Source organism: Cinclus cinclus, chromosome 1 (genome assembly GCF_963662255.1).
Source record: "Cinclus cinclus chromosome 1, bCinCin1.1, whole genome shotgun sequence".
NCBI lineage: Eukaryota > Metazoa > Chordata > Aves > Passeriformes > Cinclidae > Cinclus > Cinclus cinclus.
The window spans coordinates 46,072,556-46,091,299 of record NC_085046.1 but is presented as its reverse complement, the minus strand read 5'-3'; the positions used below and the strand labels follow the sequence as shown (position 1 = coordinate 46,091,299).

General features: G+C 42.6%; 1 protein-coding gene across 2 annotated transcripts in view; it reads right to left on the bottom strand.

Annotated features, from left to right (window-relative positions):
* Positions 1–324: 324 nt before the first annotated feature.
* NPSR1 (neuropeptide S receptor 1) overlaps positions 325–18,744 on the bottom strand; it is a 60,599-nt gene continuing 42,179 nt past the window's right edge. For both annotated transcript variants that reach the window (XM_062497225.1, XM_062497233.1), the window contains 5 exons: positions 18,014–18,215; positions 3,610–3,686; positions 2,843–2,932; positions 541–721; positions 325–418 (listed from right to left, as the gene is read on the bottom strand). In XM_062497225.1, coding sequence (XP_062353209.1) covers positions 325–418; positions 541–721; positions 2,843–2,932; positions 3,610–3,686; positions 18,014–18,215 — 644 coding nt within the window. The remainder of the gene's footprint in view (positions 419–540; positions 722–2,842; positions 2,933–3,609; positions 3,687–18,013; positions 18,216–18,744) is intronic.

The window sequence follows — 18,744 nt, the reverse complement described above, 5'->3', positions numbered from 1 at the left end:
CCTGAAAAATAGAGAAGACTCTGACTAGACACCATTCACAATTATTTTTTCTGTTTCGAGCACATAGATTACAGCTTGCTTTAAACAGAGAGTCAAGATGAAGTCTCACAACAGAGGCATACAAACCCCTCATGCTGAGCTTGGCACTGGCAGTGTACAATTGATGAAGCTGCAGTGCCCACCCACAATATATATGTTCTAAGAGCACAAGGTGCGGGCTCTTGCTAGTCAGTGTCCATCCACTTCCCAGTGCACAGGGCTTGTGGGCGACCTCCCTTTTTCTCTGTACAGGTGCCAGTTTGACTTTGCAGAGCATTGTCTATGCTAGATGTATTCTGGTTTCGACAGGACCTTCATCTCCTGCCCTCCATCACTCCTTTCCCGAGAAGTTCCCCCCAGCCTTTGAGTTCTTCTTTCCCTACAAAAAATAAAGAAAAGTCAGAATTAAAGGAGTCAAAAATAGTTAATCAGTTTAGGGACTGTGTTTATGTGTTCTCTCCCTTCTTAGGGGTAGTCAGAGTGACAGTAAAGGACCAATACTCAGAAGAGGGGCAGAAGCTGCTGCTGAAGAAGCAGTAGATGAGGGGGTTGACGGCACTGTTCAAGGCTGGCAGGTTCTGAATAATCACAGATGCGTAGAAGCGCTCTTTGGTCTTGGGGAGTATGTTGAAGTTGTCCAGGATATCAAAAAGAAAGTAAGGGCTCCAACAGAGAATAAATGCTGCAGACAAGACAGAAAGAGGAAAAGCTTGACATTGGTTAGTTTAGCAGTTTAGGGAGGTAATTACACACTCATGGAGCAAAACTGTCATAATGTATAAATATTTGTTCATAAAAAAAACAACAAAAAACCCCTCTCCCCATTCAGGATCTTATTTAAGAGAATAGTTATTAAATTTTGCTTTTATTTGCCTTTATTTTTATTTTAATGCCTATAAAATACATTACATATGTTTATCTAAGTGTTTAGAGTGCTCCCTCTAGACGTACTGAGATACTTCTGAACACTACACTACACATAAAGGGCAAATAGGTAGCCAGTTAAAGCATCATCAGTTATAGTGATATGCTCTTTTAATGGTCCCTCGAGTGAGTAGCCAATCTAAATGTACACATAGCCAAAGTGCTGCTCTGTGACAGCACTTCCCATCACAGACACCTACCTATTAAAATAAGGTTCTCAAACACCCCGGAGCAAGGAATGACACTCTTTCACACTGCATTATGGCAAACCAACATGTCATTTGGCATGCTGGTTGCAGGTGCTGTATACATGGAGTGTGCAGGAAGATTCTCCTAATTTCCTGTACTGCCATTTGAGAGATGAATTTGAGGAAGGGAAGAGAGGACTGTACTGCTCATAGCTTTTGCTTTTGTTCAGAGATGGTAGGGGAAAAAGGTTAGCCACAATCTACCTTTATCTGCAGGCATAGGGAATTAATCTGTCCCTCACAATTTTCTATGCCATCTCTTCTCACAAAGGCTTTTTGATTCAGGATTTGCATAGAAATGCTGGGACAGGCAGTTCACTCAACTAATCTGTAAGCGCCTGGGTTGCATACCTACTGTGCAAACTGTGAAATCAGACACATGATCACATCCTAACCCAGATGAGACAGAAGAGAAACCCCGTGCCTGTTTTCTTGTCACATTAATCAGAATTTCTTGGCTGGCAGTTAGCTGAGTGCTCACTAAAAGTGCAAAGGAAGTGGTGAGGTAAACTCCCCTCCTGTTTTCTAGAACAACCAAACAGGTGGTGTCTATGCACAGATACATGCAAAACAGCAATACACAGTGTCAGAGTGTGGATCATAGCACTCACTGTGCAGAACTTTCAGTGGCTTTAAAAAAATCCATGGATGTTAGATGTCAGTCTGCTCACACATCAAGAGATGCTGGGTGTCTAATATTCTCAAGGTCTGCTGAAATACTTGAGCATCCATGTGAACTCTCAATATCTGATGGCCTTGCAATAGTAGTTTTGTCTGACAAAAGCTTTCTCTGATTGCCATGCAGAAAAGTTCAGACACAGAGAAGCTATTCTTGGGTTTATGAAAAATATGAATCACACTGGCCTCTCTCATGTCTGCAGATGCTGCCACTAGACAGTGAGCTCAAGTGGCTGTTATCACAATATTCTCCAATCTGAATTTTGCAGTGTTGGAAAGAGAAGCAATCTCTTTTTCAGTGTCAAGGGATGACTGTCAGCACTTGGGAGTAAACAGCTTTGGTTCCTTTCCTGCATGTCTCTGGCAGCTAATCACAAGCTCTGTGTGATGCTGTCTTTATTCATTTATTCTTTATTCATTGTCAGCCTCCTAATTGCATCAAAATAATGTCATTTCCCTGGGAGACTGGAACACCTGCATTAAGTGAAGTTGGGAAAGGAGCGCTCATTCTTTCCATTTTGGCAGGCAACACACCTGTGACATTGAATACAATTGCACATCTCATCTCTTCTGTCCCTTTCACCACCCCAGCAGCTCACATGCCTTGCAGTGTCTCTAAGCCTAAAAGACAACTCAGTTGCCAAATCTTTTGGCAGTCTGGATAGGAAAGAGATGACTTCTTCCTTTGCTCCTTTTAGACATTTAGACATCTTTACTTTCTTTATGCACATGAGGGGCTATGCATCTAATTTAATTTAAGGCTTATGACAGATACCTAAAATAGAAACCTATCAGCCAGAAGAGAGGGGAAGGACAAGCTCAGAAGGCAAGTCAGGTGTCTGAGTAAAGTTCCTTCTCCAAGTCATCTGCTTTGTCTGCTGATGATAGAGGCTACCGAGGAAAAGCAGCTTCCTAATGTCAGCATCCTCCCAGCTGTGGGGCTTTTCACTTACCAAGGATAATTACAATGCTGTACTTGACCGCTTTCACCTTCGCCCTGGATATGAACCCACGACTGGTGTAGGCACTGGAGGTTTTGCCACCTGTGAAAAGAACAGTTTAGCTAGTGAAAGAATAGGACTGGTGTGTGGATGTGTCCATGTGTACCTTGACGGGAAAGACAGGAATACACAATCCCATTTTCCCTGGTGGCAGTCAGGACCTCAGTAGTTCCTGAAATTTGGACACTTACAAGTCTGCTCAAGTTGGACAATCAAAACCTGAGCCAGCCAAAATAAAAAGAGGAAAATGAACCAGGGAAGATCTTCCTGAAGCCCTGAGGCATGTGTAGTCTTGGGATGGAATACTCAGATCATTTTATAGCATTCTGTTATCAGGAATTTCTGATCTTGAGCAAAATTCAGACTTGCAAGCACATGTGAAGACACAGAAAAAGTGTTGCTGAGTATATGGTAGAAAAAACTATTCTGGAAATGGACAAAGTTATAGGAATAAGAATTCTAGCTTCTAGAATAAGTAGTTCATATTTTTTATTCATTTTCTCACAGATGTTTTCTCTAATATCTCTAAAGAGAATTCAGTGTCAAAGGAAAGAAGGTAAATAATGTAGAAATGAGTTATGAATGAACAAATGCAGAAACCCCATTCCCACTGCAGCGATGGGGGTCCAACATGACACTGCATGTCCCAGCACTCCCAGATTTATGAGGATCAGCTGGAATTGAATCACAAAGCTGGAGTCAGGTATGATGAGACTCACCAGGACAGCTGGATATGATGACAGTCTGAGCTTTGCTCTTCATCCAGATAGTTCGAATCACAATCAAGTATATGATGCTGCAGAAGGGGAAAGGTTGCTGGTATTAGCCACAATAAATTTAACAGGTCGTGATCCCAGTCATTTGTGCTCTAAGCATCTATGCGTAAGCATCTATGTGTAAGGAGTTCACGGAGATGGTGGGACTGCATAGGAATAATAAGAGTAAAAGACAATGATAGTAATAGTAATAATGAATATGATATGAGTCTCCCACAGTATTTTTCAGAAGGAGATCTGAAGACTTTTCACCATGGAAATCCTTATCGTTGTCCTGGCTTTGTAGATGTCAAATCTGAGGCTCAGAGGAATGCAGTGATTCAGCCAAAAATCTTTCAGGCAAGAGTTCATTGGTGATTTTGAGCCAGCCTGCCCTGGTTTGAAAGACAAGTATTTGCTAAGAAAGGCAGAAGCCTCTCTTTAAAATGGAGAGTGTTATCACCCCTCCCTCCATATTATTATAATTTTGGAATTAAGGGAGCTCTCAGGCAAAGATATGGGGATAGGAATAACAGTTCTTTACTAATATATCTAAAAAGACAAACAAAAAACAACACCAGCTATGAAATTAACAACAAACAGAACTGTAACTCAGTTCCAGTCCTTTTTTGGCTGTAGGCACCCTCTCCCTGCACTGGTAGTGGGAGGTAGGATAGGTCCCACACAGCTGCAACTCGACTGGGGTGATGGTGTCGGCATCCCAGGTGAGAGAGGGATGGAGAGACCCCTCCGATCATGGGTGTTGGTCGCAGTGCTCAGCAGCGTGCCTGGAGGTGGGAGGCTGAAAGAGAGAAGGCAGCAGTGCAGGGTCCGACAGCAATGAGGGTGGCTCCTGGCGCTGGGATAGTGTGGATGGAGAAGCAGTGGTGGCAGTGGTGGCAGTGGTCCTCCGCCAACTCCAAGGGCAAAATGGGGTGAACCCTCTCCTCTTCTGGCTCTTTGTATCTCATGGGTTTTTCCCCTTCCCCTTGCCACTAGGGCATGGTCAACAGGTTTTTTTAGCATGAAAATGGGAAAATTCCACAGACAGAAAAGGGAAAACCAACCTCCAACATTATCGACCCCCAATTTTTCCCATACCAGCATGCTACATCAAATTAAAATCTTTAAATTATATATATATATATATATATATATATATATATATATATATATGCAGTTACATATACAGGCACAGTAGCATAGGTAGTTCACTCTAAAACGAGGTCTCCTTGGGGTATGAATTTGGTATGAATTAGGAATTCCATCCCTTTGCATCACCCACAAGGTGCAACCTGGTCCTTGAATGAAAACAGCCCATGGATGGGATTGTCTTTGATGGAGGCAGAATTCACCCAAACAGTTTTTCCTAGCATACCTCTCATGTGCACCACTGGAACATTATCTCCATCTAGTGTTCCCAAGGGTTCAGATTGGGCAGGGCCTGCTTGGTTAGTGGAACCTCACGTGTTCACTGACCATGTGGCCTTTGGTAGATTAAACTCCCAATTCTTCAAAGTCCCCCCACCCAGTGCCTTCAAGGTAGTTTTAAGCAGGCCACTGCAACATTCAACTTTCCCAGCCACTGGTGCATGATAAGGAATGTGGTACATCTACTCAATGCCGTGTTCTCTGGCCCAGGTGTTTATGAGGCTATTCTTGTAATGAGTTCTGTTGTCTGACTCAATTCTCTCAGGGGTACCATGCCTCCAAAGGACTTGCTTTTCCAGGCCCAGGATGGTGGTCTGGGAAGTGGCATGAGGCACAGGGTAGGTCTCCAACCACCCAGTGGTGGCTTCCACCATGGTTAGCACGTAGCGCTTGCCTTGGCGTGTCTGAGGCAGTGTGATGTAGTCAATATGCCAGGCCTCCCCATACTTATATCTGGACCACTGCCCTCCATACCAGAGGGTCTCCACTCACTTGGCTTGCTTGATGGCAGCACACGTCTCACAGTCATGGATAACCTGGGAAATACTGTCCATGGTGAGATCCACCCCTCGGTCTCGTGCCCACTTATAGGTAGCATCTCTGCCTTGGTGACCTGAGGCATCGTGGGCCCATCGAGCCAGGAACTACTCTCCCTTGTGTTGCCAGTCTAAGTCTATCTGTGACACCTCTATCCTTGCAGCCTGATCTACTTGCTCATTGTGTCAGTGCTCCTCATTAGTCCGACTCCTGCGGATGTGGGCATCTACATGGTGGCCTTTTACGGGTAGCTTCTCTACCCGAGTGACAATGTCTTTCCAGCAGCCCAGACTGGTCTTCCCCTTTGGCGCCAGTTAGCCTTTTTCCATCTTTCCAGCCAACCCCACAGAGCATTGGCTACCATCCATGAATCAGTGTAAAGGTAGAGCTTTGGCCACTTCTCTCTTTCAGCAATGTCCAGGGCCAGCTGAACGGCTTTGAGTTCAGCAAGTTGACTTGATCCACCTTCTCCTTCGGTAGCTTGTGCAACCTGTCGTGTGGGGCTCCATACCGCTGCTTTCCATTTCCGGTTCATCCCCACGATGCGACAGGAACCGTCAGTGAAAAGAGCATAGCGAGTTTCATCTGCTGGCAGTTGGTTGTATGGCGGGGCTTCATCAACCCAGGTCACTTGTTCTTGCTCCTCTTCATCAGTGAGACCAAAATTTTCACCTTCTGGCCAGTTTGTAATTTTTTTCCAAAATCCCAGGGCGATTTGGATTTCCGATATGGGCGTGCTGTGTGATGAGGGCGATCCACTTGCTCCATGTGGCATCGGTGGTGTGATGGGTAGAGGGGACCTTCCCTTTAAACATCCACCCCAGCACTGGTAGTCGGGGTGCCAGGAGGAGCTGTGCTTCTGTGCCAATCACCTCTGAGGCAGCTTGAACTCCTTCATAAGCAGCCAAGATCTCCTTCTCTGTGGAAGTGTAGTTGGCTTCATGCCCTCTGTAAATTTGGCTCTACCATCCCAGTGCTCAGCCTTGAATCACACCAGGTACCTCCTGCCAACAGCTCTAGGTCAAACCCTTGTTCCCAGCTGCAGAGTAAAGCATATTCTTCACCTCTAGTCCTGTCCTGACTGGGCCAAGGGCTACCACATGAGTGACCTCCTGCTTGATCTAGGCAAAGGCTTGCTGCTGCTCAGGGCCCCAGTGGAATTCGTTCTTCTTCTGGGTGACGAGGTAGAGAGGGCTCACAATCTGGCTTTACTCAGGAATGTGCATTCTCCAAAAGCCTATAGCACCTAGGAAAGTTAGTGTTTCCTTCTTGTTGGTTGGTGGAGACATCGCGGTGATCTTATTGATGACCTCAGTGGGGATTTGGTGCCGCCCATCTTGTCACTTTACTCCCAGGAACTGGATCTCTCGCACAGTTCCTTTGACTTTGCTCTTCTTGATGGGAAAGCCAGGTCCCAGCAGAATCTGGATGATCTTCTCTCCTTTCTCAAATACTTCCATTGCTATGTCCCCCCCACATAGTGATGTCATCAATGTATTGCACATGTTCTGGAGCTTCACCCTTTTCCAGTGCAGTCTTGATCAGTCCATGGCAGATGGTGGCGCTCTGTTTCCACCCTTTGGGCAGTCGGTTCCTGAGCAAACTGAGTCCTGCACTCTGCTGCCAGAGGAATGGAGAAAAATGGATTGGCAATGTCAGTGGTGGTGTACCACTTTGCTGTTTTGGACTCCAGCTCGTACTGGAGTTCCAGCATGTCCAGCACGGCAGCGCTCAGCAGTGCAGTCACTTCATTTAATGCACGATAGTCCACAGTCCATTCTCCATCAGACTTGCACACAGGCCAGATGGGGCTGTTGAAGGGTGAGTGGGCTTTACTCACCACACCTTGGCCCTCCAGCTCACGGATCATCTTGTGGATGGGGATAATGGCATCTTAATTTGTCTGATACTGCTAGCAGTGCACCGTCGTGGTAGCAGTTGGCACTTGCTGCTCCTTCACCTTCAGGAGTCCCACCGCAGATGGGTTCTCTGACAGTCCAAGTAAGGTGTTCAATTTCTTAATGTCCTCTGCCTCTACAGCAGCTATTCCAAAAGCCCACCTGAGTCCCTTTGGGTCTTTGTAATAGCCATTCCTGAGGAAGTCTATGCCTAGAATACACGGTGCCTCTGGGCCAGTCACAATTGGATGTTTCTGCCACTTCTTCCCAGCCGGGTTCACCTCAGTCTCCAGCAAAGTCAATTCCTGTGATCGCCCTGTCACCCCAGCAATGGAAACAGGTTCTTCCCCACACGTCCTAATGGTATTAGGGTGCGCTGTGAACCAGCATCAACTAATGCCTTATGTTTCTGTGGCCCTGATGTGCCAGGCCATCAGATCCACACCACCCAAAAGTCCCGGTTTTCCCGTGCCTCTCCCTGGCTAGAGGCAGGGCCCCTCTAGCACTGGTTATTATCTTCTTTCCTGGGCACACATACTGGAGGTTCCTTCAAGGGGATATGACAGATCATCCTCCCTTCTGTAATACCCTGCATCTTGGTTATGGGAAGTTGAGGCTACCTTCACTTTAGTGGAGCTCCCTTGGTTAGTGTTTCCCTCCCTGAGTTGACGCACCCGTGCTGCCAGGGCAGAAGTGGGTTTCCCATCCCACCTTCTCATGTCTTTCCCATGGTCACACAGAAAGAACCACAGGTCCGCTGGTGGGATGTACCCTCTCTCTTTTGCTGGGGTACGTTGGGTTTTAACTTTAGGTCTGCGACTTGTACAAGTGGTACACTGATCTTCCTTATCTCCTCCCTCATCCCTCTTATCTGTTCGTAAACTTCTCTTTGGGTTCCTTAACCACAGCAGAGACATAAGCCTGCCTCAGGCCATTGATTCATAGTCTCAAATTTTCTGAGCTTGGTGACAATGGAACCCACTGTCTCTTGGTTGGTATCAGCATTAATTGTTGCAATAAAGGTGGCATATTGAGATAGCTCTAGGTGTGCCAGATTCCACAACATCTGCCCAGTACACCTGTCCTTGTCAGGATTATTGTCATGCTGCCCATCCCTCCCAAACAGTACCACTAATACTGCCATTTCTCTCAGCTCTTGCATCCCTTCCTCAAGGGTCTTCCAACACATTCGATGGTGGTGGTCCTGCATTCTCTCTCTGTGGACAAACCTCTCTCTTACATTCATTGAAAGCCGCTCCCAGAGAAAGGAGGCCTGGCTCCCTTACAAATACCTGATCCACACCTGAGTCCTGGGTCAAGGGTCCCAAATTCCTTGCCTCAGTACCATCTAGTTGCACGCCTGTTCCCATAAGGTCCAAGACATGAAGGAATCAAGTTGTAAAAGCCTCATGTCCCCGTTGTACAATGTCTTTTCGCAGCTTACAGAGACTTTCATACGACAGACTCAGTGATGATTTCAACCTCTGGCTTTCCTGCTGGTTGTGAGGGCCCTCCTTTCTGATCTTTTTTTTTCTAGATGCTTTGTTTTCATCTTAGACCTCCTAGTTTCCATGGGGGCAACTACTGCTGGCTGTGACTTGTGGTTAAGCTGGAACCTGGATGGTTGTAGTGTTTGTGGGTTCCACTGCTGCACCATCAGACTCTCCCTCTTTAAGGCAAGGGAAGGGTTTCTCACCAGCTGGGGAAAGGTACTCCTTCAGCATCTGGCCTATCTCCTTCTCTAGAACCTGCACCCAGTCTGGGTGGTTCCTTTCTGAGGTGGGCTCTGGGGCACGGTCAGTCTCTGCAGCAGCATCCCTATTTCCTGGGGTAGGTATTAGGGTTGTCATCCAAGTCAATCTCCCCTTATCTCCAAATGCTAAACATAACAAGGCATATCAGCAACATCAGCTACTGTAAAATGTCATTAGCATTTAGAGGAGATTTGAACCCTTCAGAAACTGGTGGAGTAGACCCAAAAAACTGGGTAAAGGGTTGGGACAAAATTTTCCCTGGTGTCATTCCCTCATAGTATGTACCATTATTAAAGTAACCCCAAAAACATACAGTTAGAGTGATATCCCTGAATCCATGTACCTGCCTTCCAGAGGAAATTAAAAATCCATTAATTCCTCACCTTATCAACACGCAAAATGAATTGGACAATAGCCACAGTGGCCTTAGTGATAGGACCCATGTTCAAATAAGGGATTGCAAATGAAAGAGATAAAGCTGTAACCACATGGAGCCTGAACCAGGGTAAGCTGGACAACATGATGGCACCTAACACAAAAAAAAACTTATGTAACTAAAGAACTGTTATTCTTTTTTCAACATTTCCTCTCAATGCCCTCAGGCCCCATGTGCTGGGTGCCTGAAAATCAACCCTCAACACAGCCAGTGCCAAGTCCATCTCAGTATCAGCCCTGGAACATTAGCTCTGATGATGGAAGGAAGGGAGGGACCTGGTTTTTCTGTATGTATACTTTGATTTTGCTGTTACTTTTTGGATATGAAGCTGGTGAATAAAATTTCACCCTGGGGAATTTGATAAGGGCAAGATCCATGAGAAATGCAAATAAATATAGCAGTGCTCAGTTTTGAGTCTCAGGATCCTGTGGTGGAAATCAAGGAGGACTGAAGCATCAGATAAATGCCAAGAGTTGGATGATTCAAAACTGGACCCACCACAACTTGCATATTTAGAGAAGTTTATATACTTTCAATAGGAAAGATGAAAAGTGCCCTACTACACAGGGTGTATACTTGGATATTTATGGGCTTTCCCTGTGCAATAGCCAATCTGGACTTCTATTGATTTTATACAGAATAGATAAAAATATTTCCTTCATGATGAGCTGTTTAAACCCGTGTCCTGCTTGAGGATGTTAATTGCCATTAACCTTAGTGGTCCTTTTGTGAAAAAGCTGCAATGAAGGACATAATTTCAGGGTATTTTATAGAGGCAAAAATTTGTTTTACTGCTATGTGCCTTATTTTTGCTATCAGAAGAAGCATTATTCTCATTAGTCCTTTTGGACTGATATATGAGTCTTTCCTACAACACCCTCAATTGCTAGACATGCTTGCAAAGGCAGAATTTGTGCTCAAAAAACTATGAAGGTTTGCAGGTTTCCTTTCTGTGGAAGTTAGAGCCATATGGTTTCCTGGCTCAGCAGGTGAGAGCTGCAAATTCAAGGCGCAGTCTGGGCTCTGCAGCAGAGCAGTAGCGTCCTTGCCCAGTGAGGGGTTTGCTCGCATCTGCCGTGGACTACAACTTGCTCTCCTTAATCCCTTTAAAAGTCTGTCTTTGCTCCTAGCTGATTTGAACATTTTCCTTTTATCTCATGGCTTTTCAAGAGCCTGTTTATTTAACAGATCATACACTTGAGAGTTTCTTTGTACTTTTTACAGACAATGGTGGAAAATTCGCATTTTGTTTCTCATTTGATTGCCCCAATGAATCAGAATGTATTATAATGATAATTGTTGTCATCTCAAAAATTTTACCAGCTCACTCTTGAAAGTCCTGTTTCTGTTTTCTTCCTAGCCTGCTGTCTCTAGCCTGACCTCTTTATTTGTAGTTGAGACAATGTCCTCTCTGATGCAGATTTTCCTTTGTCCAACAGAACATATTCTGAGTTTCTTAAGCATCAGGACAAAGCAAAATGTCATAAGGATTGAAATATGAGGCCAGGCTTCTCACTTGCTTTCCCTCTGACCCCAGAATTCCTGCCCTCTGGCTGCAGAGGCAGGGGGGCATGTCTTTTTGCAAGATACAGTTACAGTATCTGTCTTCTCATTGGGATTTCACATATGAGATTACATGCTGATTCATCTGAATCCTTAATTTTTGGAATTCCAGAGGAAATCTGAATTGTTGTTTTCATCCATCAGCTTATAAAATGCTGCCAGCATAGTGGATCTGTGTGGGTGCTTTTGCCTCTGTTCATCTTTCTCTGTAGCTGAAGCCACTGGAAGCTTCCTTATCAGGAGTGGACCAGAGGTGGTGTAAAGCTGCTCAAGGTGGGTGTCAGGAAATTTTACATGCTAGGTAAACTTCTGAGCTACTCTTTTGTCAGCCACAGTTATTCATTTATGATTTGATCTCTCTGGGACTCCAGTTCATAGTAGTGCCTAACCCTTTTTTTTCCTAGCAATGTTGACATGGTGCTGAGAAACTGGACTTTCCAGAAACGTGTTAGCTAAAGCATAGGAGCGAAACAGGCAACTGTATGTGTGTTTCAAAGCCACAGAAGCAAAAAGAGGGCTCTTGTGGAAGAGAAGTATTTTTCTTACAAGGGAAAACCAGCTCTTTTTTCAGACTACATTTGTAGCTCCTTTCTTTCTTGTAAAAGGAGGCTGGAGGAGGATGCAGGGGCTGGTCAAATCTCAAAGAAATTCTCACTTGAAAATGAAGTGGCAGATAAGCAAAGAGCAGCAGGGAACAGATGACAAACTGGTATTCAGAGGAGTGTTTGGAAATAGTCTGCACCATTCCAGTCATATCCTAATCTCTCTTCCCTTCATCTGGACACTGAATTGCTCAGCCTTCACTGCCAAGATGTAAAAGTGCATGGTACACATTGCCACAAAGCTTTTTCCAACCCATGTATCATGCCTGCATGCTGCTTGTTGTGGTCTCCACTGAAAGCACTGTGAGATGTGATGTGCAGCTCTTGAGCTCCAGATGTTGCCAGGCTTCTTCGTGTCTGTAAGTACTCAGCGCACTGATCTTCCAGCCCAGGTTGTAGGCCAGAGACTAATGAAAGGGTACTAAGTTGGAAAAGTCAAACCTGGATGGAAAATTCACCCAAGCAATTCTGAAAAGTAGCTGCTCAGGCTTTGAAGACCACAGGATAGAAAGGACATGCTGTTGACCTGAAAATGTGATTATTTTTCTAACTGTGATAAAATGCATATCTCAAGAGGTGGCAGGAAAATACAAAAATATGGCTCACTCTATGGATATATCTCTGAAATGAAATTCTTCGCATCTCTAGAAACATTTTGGCTAGATTCAAATTCTAAAGGATTAAGAGGCATGTTCATCATAGCCTGCTATTAGTTAATATGCCTCATTGGTAATTACAGCATTTTTTATCCATGTAAATACGTAACTTATGGTTAGTTGTACAAATGTAACTGTGAATAATCACACCCCATATGTATTTTTAAATCAAAGACCATTTTTTTTTTATTAAATAAAATATCTTCTGGTAAAGCTATGTATTGATATTAGCAATCGTGTTATTGAGCCTGCTCAAAAGCCTGCTCTTTAAATGCAGATTTCTAAAAAAGTAAATAATTGCACTATGACAGCCTCAGAATTTTCTAGTAAAATGAGCCTTTACAATGGCAAAAGTGCACTTAAGCTCCCTGTTAATTACTTCTATTTATCATCCACTATTGTCTATTGTTCCTTATACTTCATTTGTGCAAAGTGGTGCAGCTGCTTTGTTTTATGGGAGCCAATTTACAGCATTATTTGTCTAAAGAGAAAAGTAACATCATCTCAACAAACCACTGCAGGCACATGTAATGGGTAAGTGACGAGATGAGATAGGCAAATATTAGAACGTATGTGCAAGATCTAGGGTTTTTATTTAGGAATTGAAATTGCAGGCAGAAAAGAATGGCCTCACTGAAACAGTTCAAAAAAATTGCCTTTGGTGTTTTTATTAATGTCATTTCCAGTCCTTTTATTTGATTTAATTCAGAGAAATACCTTTTATTTAATCTATTTTTTATTTTATTGCAATGCTTTGGGTTTAATTCCATATTTTTCCTTTTAGCTGATTTTGGTCTTTTTCTCTTTTAACTATTTTTCAGCTTCTCCAAAGCAAATGTTTTCTTTGGAGTTTAGATTTTAAACAGCAGATGGATATCTTTTTCCTCTGTGCTTCAAGAGGAGCTTTAGCAATATTTTTAAAACATGACTTTTTAATTATATTAAATGTCTATGTATTTATAATATTAAAACATAAAAAATATATTTAGCAAGAAAGAATAACAGCCAAAAAAACCTCTGAATTCTGGATACTCAAGTGCTGGAACATAATTAGGTTTTGTCATAGAGTAGCAATGCAGAATAGAAACACACTAGCTCTTCTGTCTCTGCCTCACAGGTTCTGAGGGGGCCAAGTGCAAATATTTGCAGAAGACCAGTGTGTAGTCTTAATTTGACCCATATTTAACCTCTTCAACAGTGCCCCAGAGGTTTTCAACTACCACAGATATCATTTGAGCTTTGCTTGATGTATTTTAGAATAGGAGAAAAGGCTTTGGTTATAGCTGATGACATTTGTCCCAGAAGAGAACTAATTACTGCATGTTCCCTAACTGCTTTTTAAAAATTTTCTGGGGTTTTGTACATTGATAATATCAACTGCAGAAGAAGTGGTAGAACAATGTAAATAAGAGAGAGCAGACCAAATCTTTAAGCACTGTATAAAAGTACCTGACTCAGGATCCGTGGGTCTTCCTGTACAACAGTGACACAGTGGGGACAAGGGAAGTTTTAATGTGAAAATAACAAATATTCTCCATTTTCTTCAGTTCTCAAAGATATCCACACACTTGGGTTAAAAATACCAATCATACCTTTTAATTTTCTTTTCATTATTCAGGTCTTGTTCACTGGTACTATAATCAGATAAAAAACTTACTGAAAAACCCACAAACTCTTTGATAATTAATTGCTGATTCTCTAGTTGTGAAGAAGTGGTAGGAATAGATGTCAGATGTATTAAAATCTTTCAGACTGTTACAGTGTTCTTCCTAAATACCTTTCTATATATACATTAAATTTTAAAATGCAGGGGGTGAGGGGAAGAGAATGCTGAATTCTTCTAGTTCATATTTTGGCTTGGAATCTGCAGAGTTTGCTCACACCACATCTGGGGGTTTAACTCATCAGTGGAAGGGTTTTCCAGACTGAGCATAAGGTTATCAGCTAAATAATTCATTCCATGGACTGCAGTGTTATGAATAACATAACTCCTATGAGTTAGTTGAAGGCTGTCAAGAGCATGTGAAATCAGCTCTACTGAGAGAGCTGAGGGCTGGATGGGAGAAGCTTAAAATATGGTGTCTGGACTGTAACAAGTGAAAACAGCTCAGCCACAGCAGCATATCTAGTGTGGAATTAAGTCCAGCTCCTGAAAAGTAAGATTTTATCCTTTGTATGCACTTCAGATGAACAGCACCAGAAAAAGTGCTGTCATCAGTGAACTGCTTTGCTCTAGAGGTTAGGTTTTCAGCAGATTCATGCAGCAGAACTAATTAAGAATTAACTCTGCCAGCCAGCATCCAACATTGCATCAGACTCTTGCCATGCAGCTAAATCAGAGTGCTTCAGCAGAGAAAATAAAATAGCTGTGCAAACAATATGAATTCTTGAAGGTTTCATTTTTTTTCCCTGTGTGCACTCAGCCTCGTTTCCTCACTAAGTGTGGTGGATGACTTGGTTTCTGGCTTATATGTATTCCACTCATCCTTGACTTTTCAGTTGCATGTTTATGGATCTTCTCTCCATTTTTATGTTGTGGCCTTTTAAAAATAACACCTTCAGCAAAAGGTCATTAAATTAAAAAAAAAAAGCCTTCCTAAATTTGTTAAATAACACCTTTCATTTTATAAATAATCTCTTGACAGAGTAACACACAACTGGAACACATGTGATCTCTCTCACCCTTATGAAATAGCATCTCATTTCTCATCAAACCTCCTGTGCATCTGAAAGTATTGGGTGGAACAAAACTTTTACAGAGAAACTGAGTCCCCGGAGATGTTAACAGCCATTCCTGCTGTTCTTGAGCCACAAACTGCTTGCCAGAGTAGTTGTATGCTGCAGCCACATCAGGTGGATTAGCTTTAAAATCATGGACTGCCAATGATTTTTAAAGAAACAGATGTCACACCTTCAGGCTATGCTGCTAGATATTTTACAGATACATCAGCTGGGAAGTAGCAACCTTCACTTTTATGCTTGAGACTTTAAAAAATGTTCTAAAAAGTAGCCATTTATTTCCAAAGTGCATGGCATTTTTCATAATTTCTCTGCTGACCTTGCCCTGACGCTAATCTTGTTTTTCTGTGGTTTTAGACAATCCTCTCTGTTCTGAAGAAAATAGTATCACTGACAACTAGAAATAAATAAGCACAAAATAAATCCTTCCCTGCACCACTCCCCTTCCTTCCTTCCAGTGCCAGACACCACTTTGGACCTGTCAAAAATCTGACTTCTGCTGGCAAGGACACAGGAGCATTTGCATTAATAAACACTTACAACAGGAATGTTTCTTGGCGTGATGGACACTGTGCTGCCCCTGACTCCAAAACCAGTGGCTTTAGTTCCTGTCCTGCCATAAACTTCTCGTGTGAATATTGGTTAAGGTTAAAGCCACAAAATTTCAGGATGTAGGATGTTTTATTCATATCTCAGATGTCAAGGCAATCTCATGAAATGCCAGTTTCACTGCCTTTCTGTTTCCCCTCATGTCTTCATCACCTTCTTGCTTCTGGGGTTTTACTGCAAAACAAGTCACAGAGCTGATCTGGTTTGAGGATCTTTCTTTGGCAGGAAGGAGGGGAGCATAATGTCAACAGCTCTGAAATATTTCCTGCTCTGCAGCTTGCCTTTTCTTGCCAAACAAGTATAGATGGTGTGTAAAAGGAGTGGCTGGTCTGTAACAGAAACCATGCAAATCTGTATGTTTGAGCATGAAAGAGATGTTTCACACACCTATGAAATGACTGGTAATTGGGCAATCTGTAGGCCTTTTTTCCTGAAACACTTATGATGCTGCCTAGAATTTCCCAACTGCTAGCTATGTGAGGAAGCTCATAAAAGAACTCCTTTCACAGTAACAGCCAGCCTCAAAATTTTCTAGTGCCATTTCCTTTCACTGTTAAATTGCTTTTGGTCTGTGCAATATATGTTTATTTTTTTTGCTGCTACTGCTGGGCTGCAGATCTACCCACATTCTTATTTACATATTCCCAAGAATATTGTTTTAATATATTGAAAACTAGGCTGGCTTTCAGACACAGGAAGACATTCAGAGAAATGATCCCATCTAAGGGGGATAACTTGGGAGTAGGTTTTCCTCTCTTGTCATCCTGTCCTTTTTTGAGGAAAACTTTCTTGATTTTTTTTTTTATTATATCTATGCAATCTGGAACAAAAAATGGAATGTTTAGCAAATTGAAATGCTATGAAAAAAGTGTAAAAATCATCCCTTCTCTCTAGGGAACAACACTGGTCCATTTTGAAGCCATATCAAAAAGTCAGTGAAATGAGTTTAAGCTCCACAAGGTTTTGATTCTATCAGAGATAAACTTGTTGCCATTAAAAACTGCAGAACTTAATCTCTGTGATAAAACAGTAATAAAGTTTGAGGCATTTATTTAGGTTATGTAGTCAGTCCTGCCATAATCTAGAAGAGATCAGCCTCTGCCCACCCCACTCTCACCTTACTAATGAGCAGGAAGCTAAGGGAGACTCATGGCTCATCACTTGCTGGAAAAGCAGATGGACCAAGAGATAAATCCAAGGGACATTACAAAAATAGTTCTTCTCTCAGAGTCCAAGCAGCCTGTCACCAAACTATGGGGGGAGAAAAGGAGCCCCAGCAAGTCTTTCTTGCTGCTGACAAGAAGAGATGAACAGCAAGAAAAACAACTGTAACCTTGCTAATAGAAGAAAGAAAGAAAAATAAAGGCTCTGAGAACTGTCACTGCCACTGGCAGCATTTTGAGGCAGTAAAGAAGCCTCATTCCCCTTCCACATCTGATTTTGACTGTTCTTTTGCATTGGTGGCTCCTCATGGCTAGTTAACTTCTGTTTACCAGCAGCTAATGGCAGTGCCCTAGAGTGAGGCTGATCACTAAGCGCAGTCTGCAATATTGATTGCAGTTTAATACAGTTTCTGCAGACTGTCTTTGTTTTTTGCCTCTGATTTGAGGCAAATAATCTCAAATACCCTCAGTTTAGATTTTCTATCTCAAAACAAGAAGAATTACATTTGTTCATATTTTAGGAACAGACGGCAACTTCAATGCTTGGAGATTTCTTTCCAATCCTGCTGAGGGAACACTTGTCAAGTATTGTGAAGCTTAAGAGCACTTCAAGTTAATTTTAGTTTAATTAGTGTTAAGTGCAGTTTCCTGTTCTTCTATTAAAATCATCTTCTGTAATAATGGATAAATATTCATATTGGATTTATAAAGATATCTTTTAAGCCTGAAGCTGTGGAGATAAGTGGACACACTTAGAGTTTCATTTCTTTTTTTCAGAGAAAATGTTTCTGGCTCTTAATACCACACACAGAACACCCAGGGTAAGTAAAAAGACCTGTGCATTATGTGACAAAAACCAAAGCAGCTATGCAGCAGGTATGAAAATGAAATTATAATGAATGAGTAGAAATTAAAGCATTAAGTTGATTGCACACTTGATAGCTTTCACCACACACTTGCCGACTGGGATTCAGCCTTACCTGATAATGATCAGAGGAATGAAATACACCAGGAAAGCCACAACTGTCATGTAGGGGATCCAGTAGGAGTCATCAGGCCAGAGAGCCCAGCACTGCACTTCCCCATTGGAGAGCTGCCGTTTCCCAAAAATAATCAGAGTTGGTATGGAAAACAGGAAAGAGAGGGTCCAGGCCACTCCAATAAGCACTTTCGCCTGCCTTTCTGTGTAACAGAGTGAAACAGACACTGTCAGTGGGGTTGTTAGTGTGAGTGAACTCTTGCAGCACTATTGACAGTAAGTCAGGGAGAAGGAGGAAATTCTGTGAAGAAAGGGAATTTTAGGCTGCAGCTGGCTGATGCTGAACAGGCTTCAAAGGAGAAACAGGGTTTAATCTCTTTCTCATGATAAATTGTCATGTCATTATGAGCTTGTATTTTGCAAGTTTTATTTAAGGATGCTTAGGGCCTATTGAATCTGAAACACTATGTGAAAGGCACTGGTCAGGTTCAACAAGTCAGAAACATGAAATGCAAATGGCATCACTATGACACCAAGAGAACATAATTTATGGATGTAAAGGACCTCAGGCCTGCCCTACTGCATACCTAGTGATGCACCTTGAAGTGAGAAAGATTGCAAAACTTTTCCTATGAGGAAAAAGAAAATTCCTCTGTTGAGGATCAGAACAAGACTGCACAACCAGCTGCTCTTAACTCCATCTGCAACTTCACTGTCCCAAAGAAACATGGG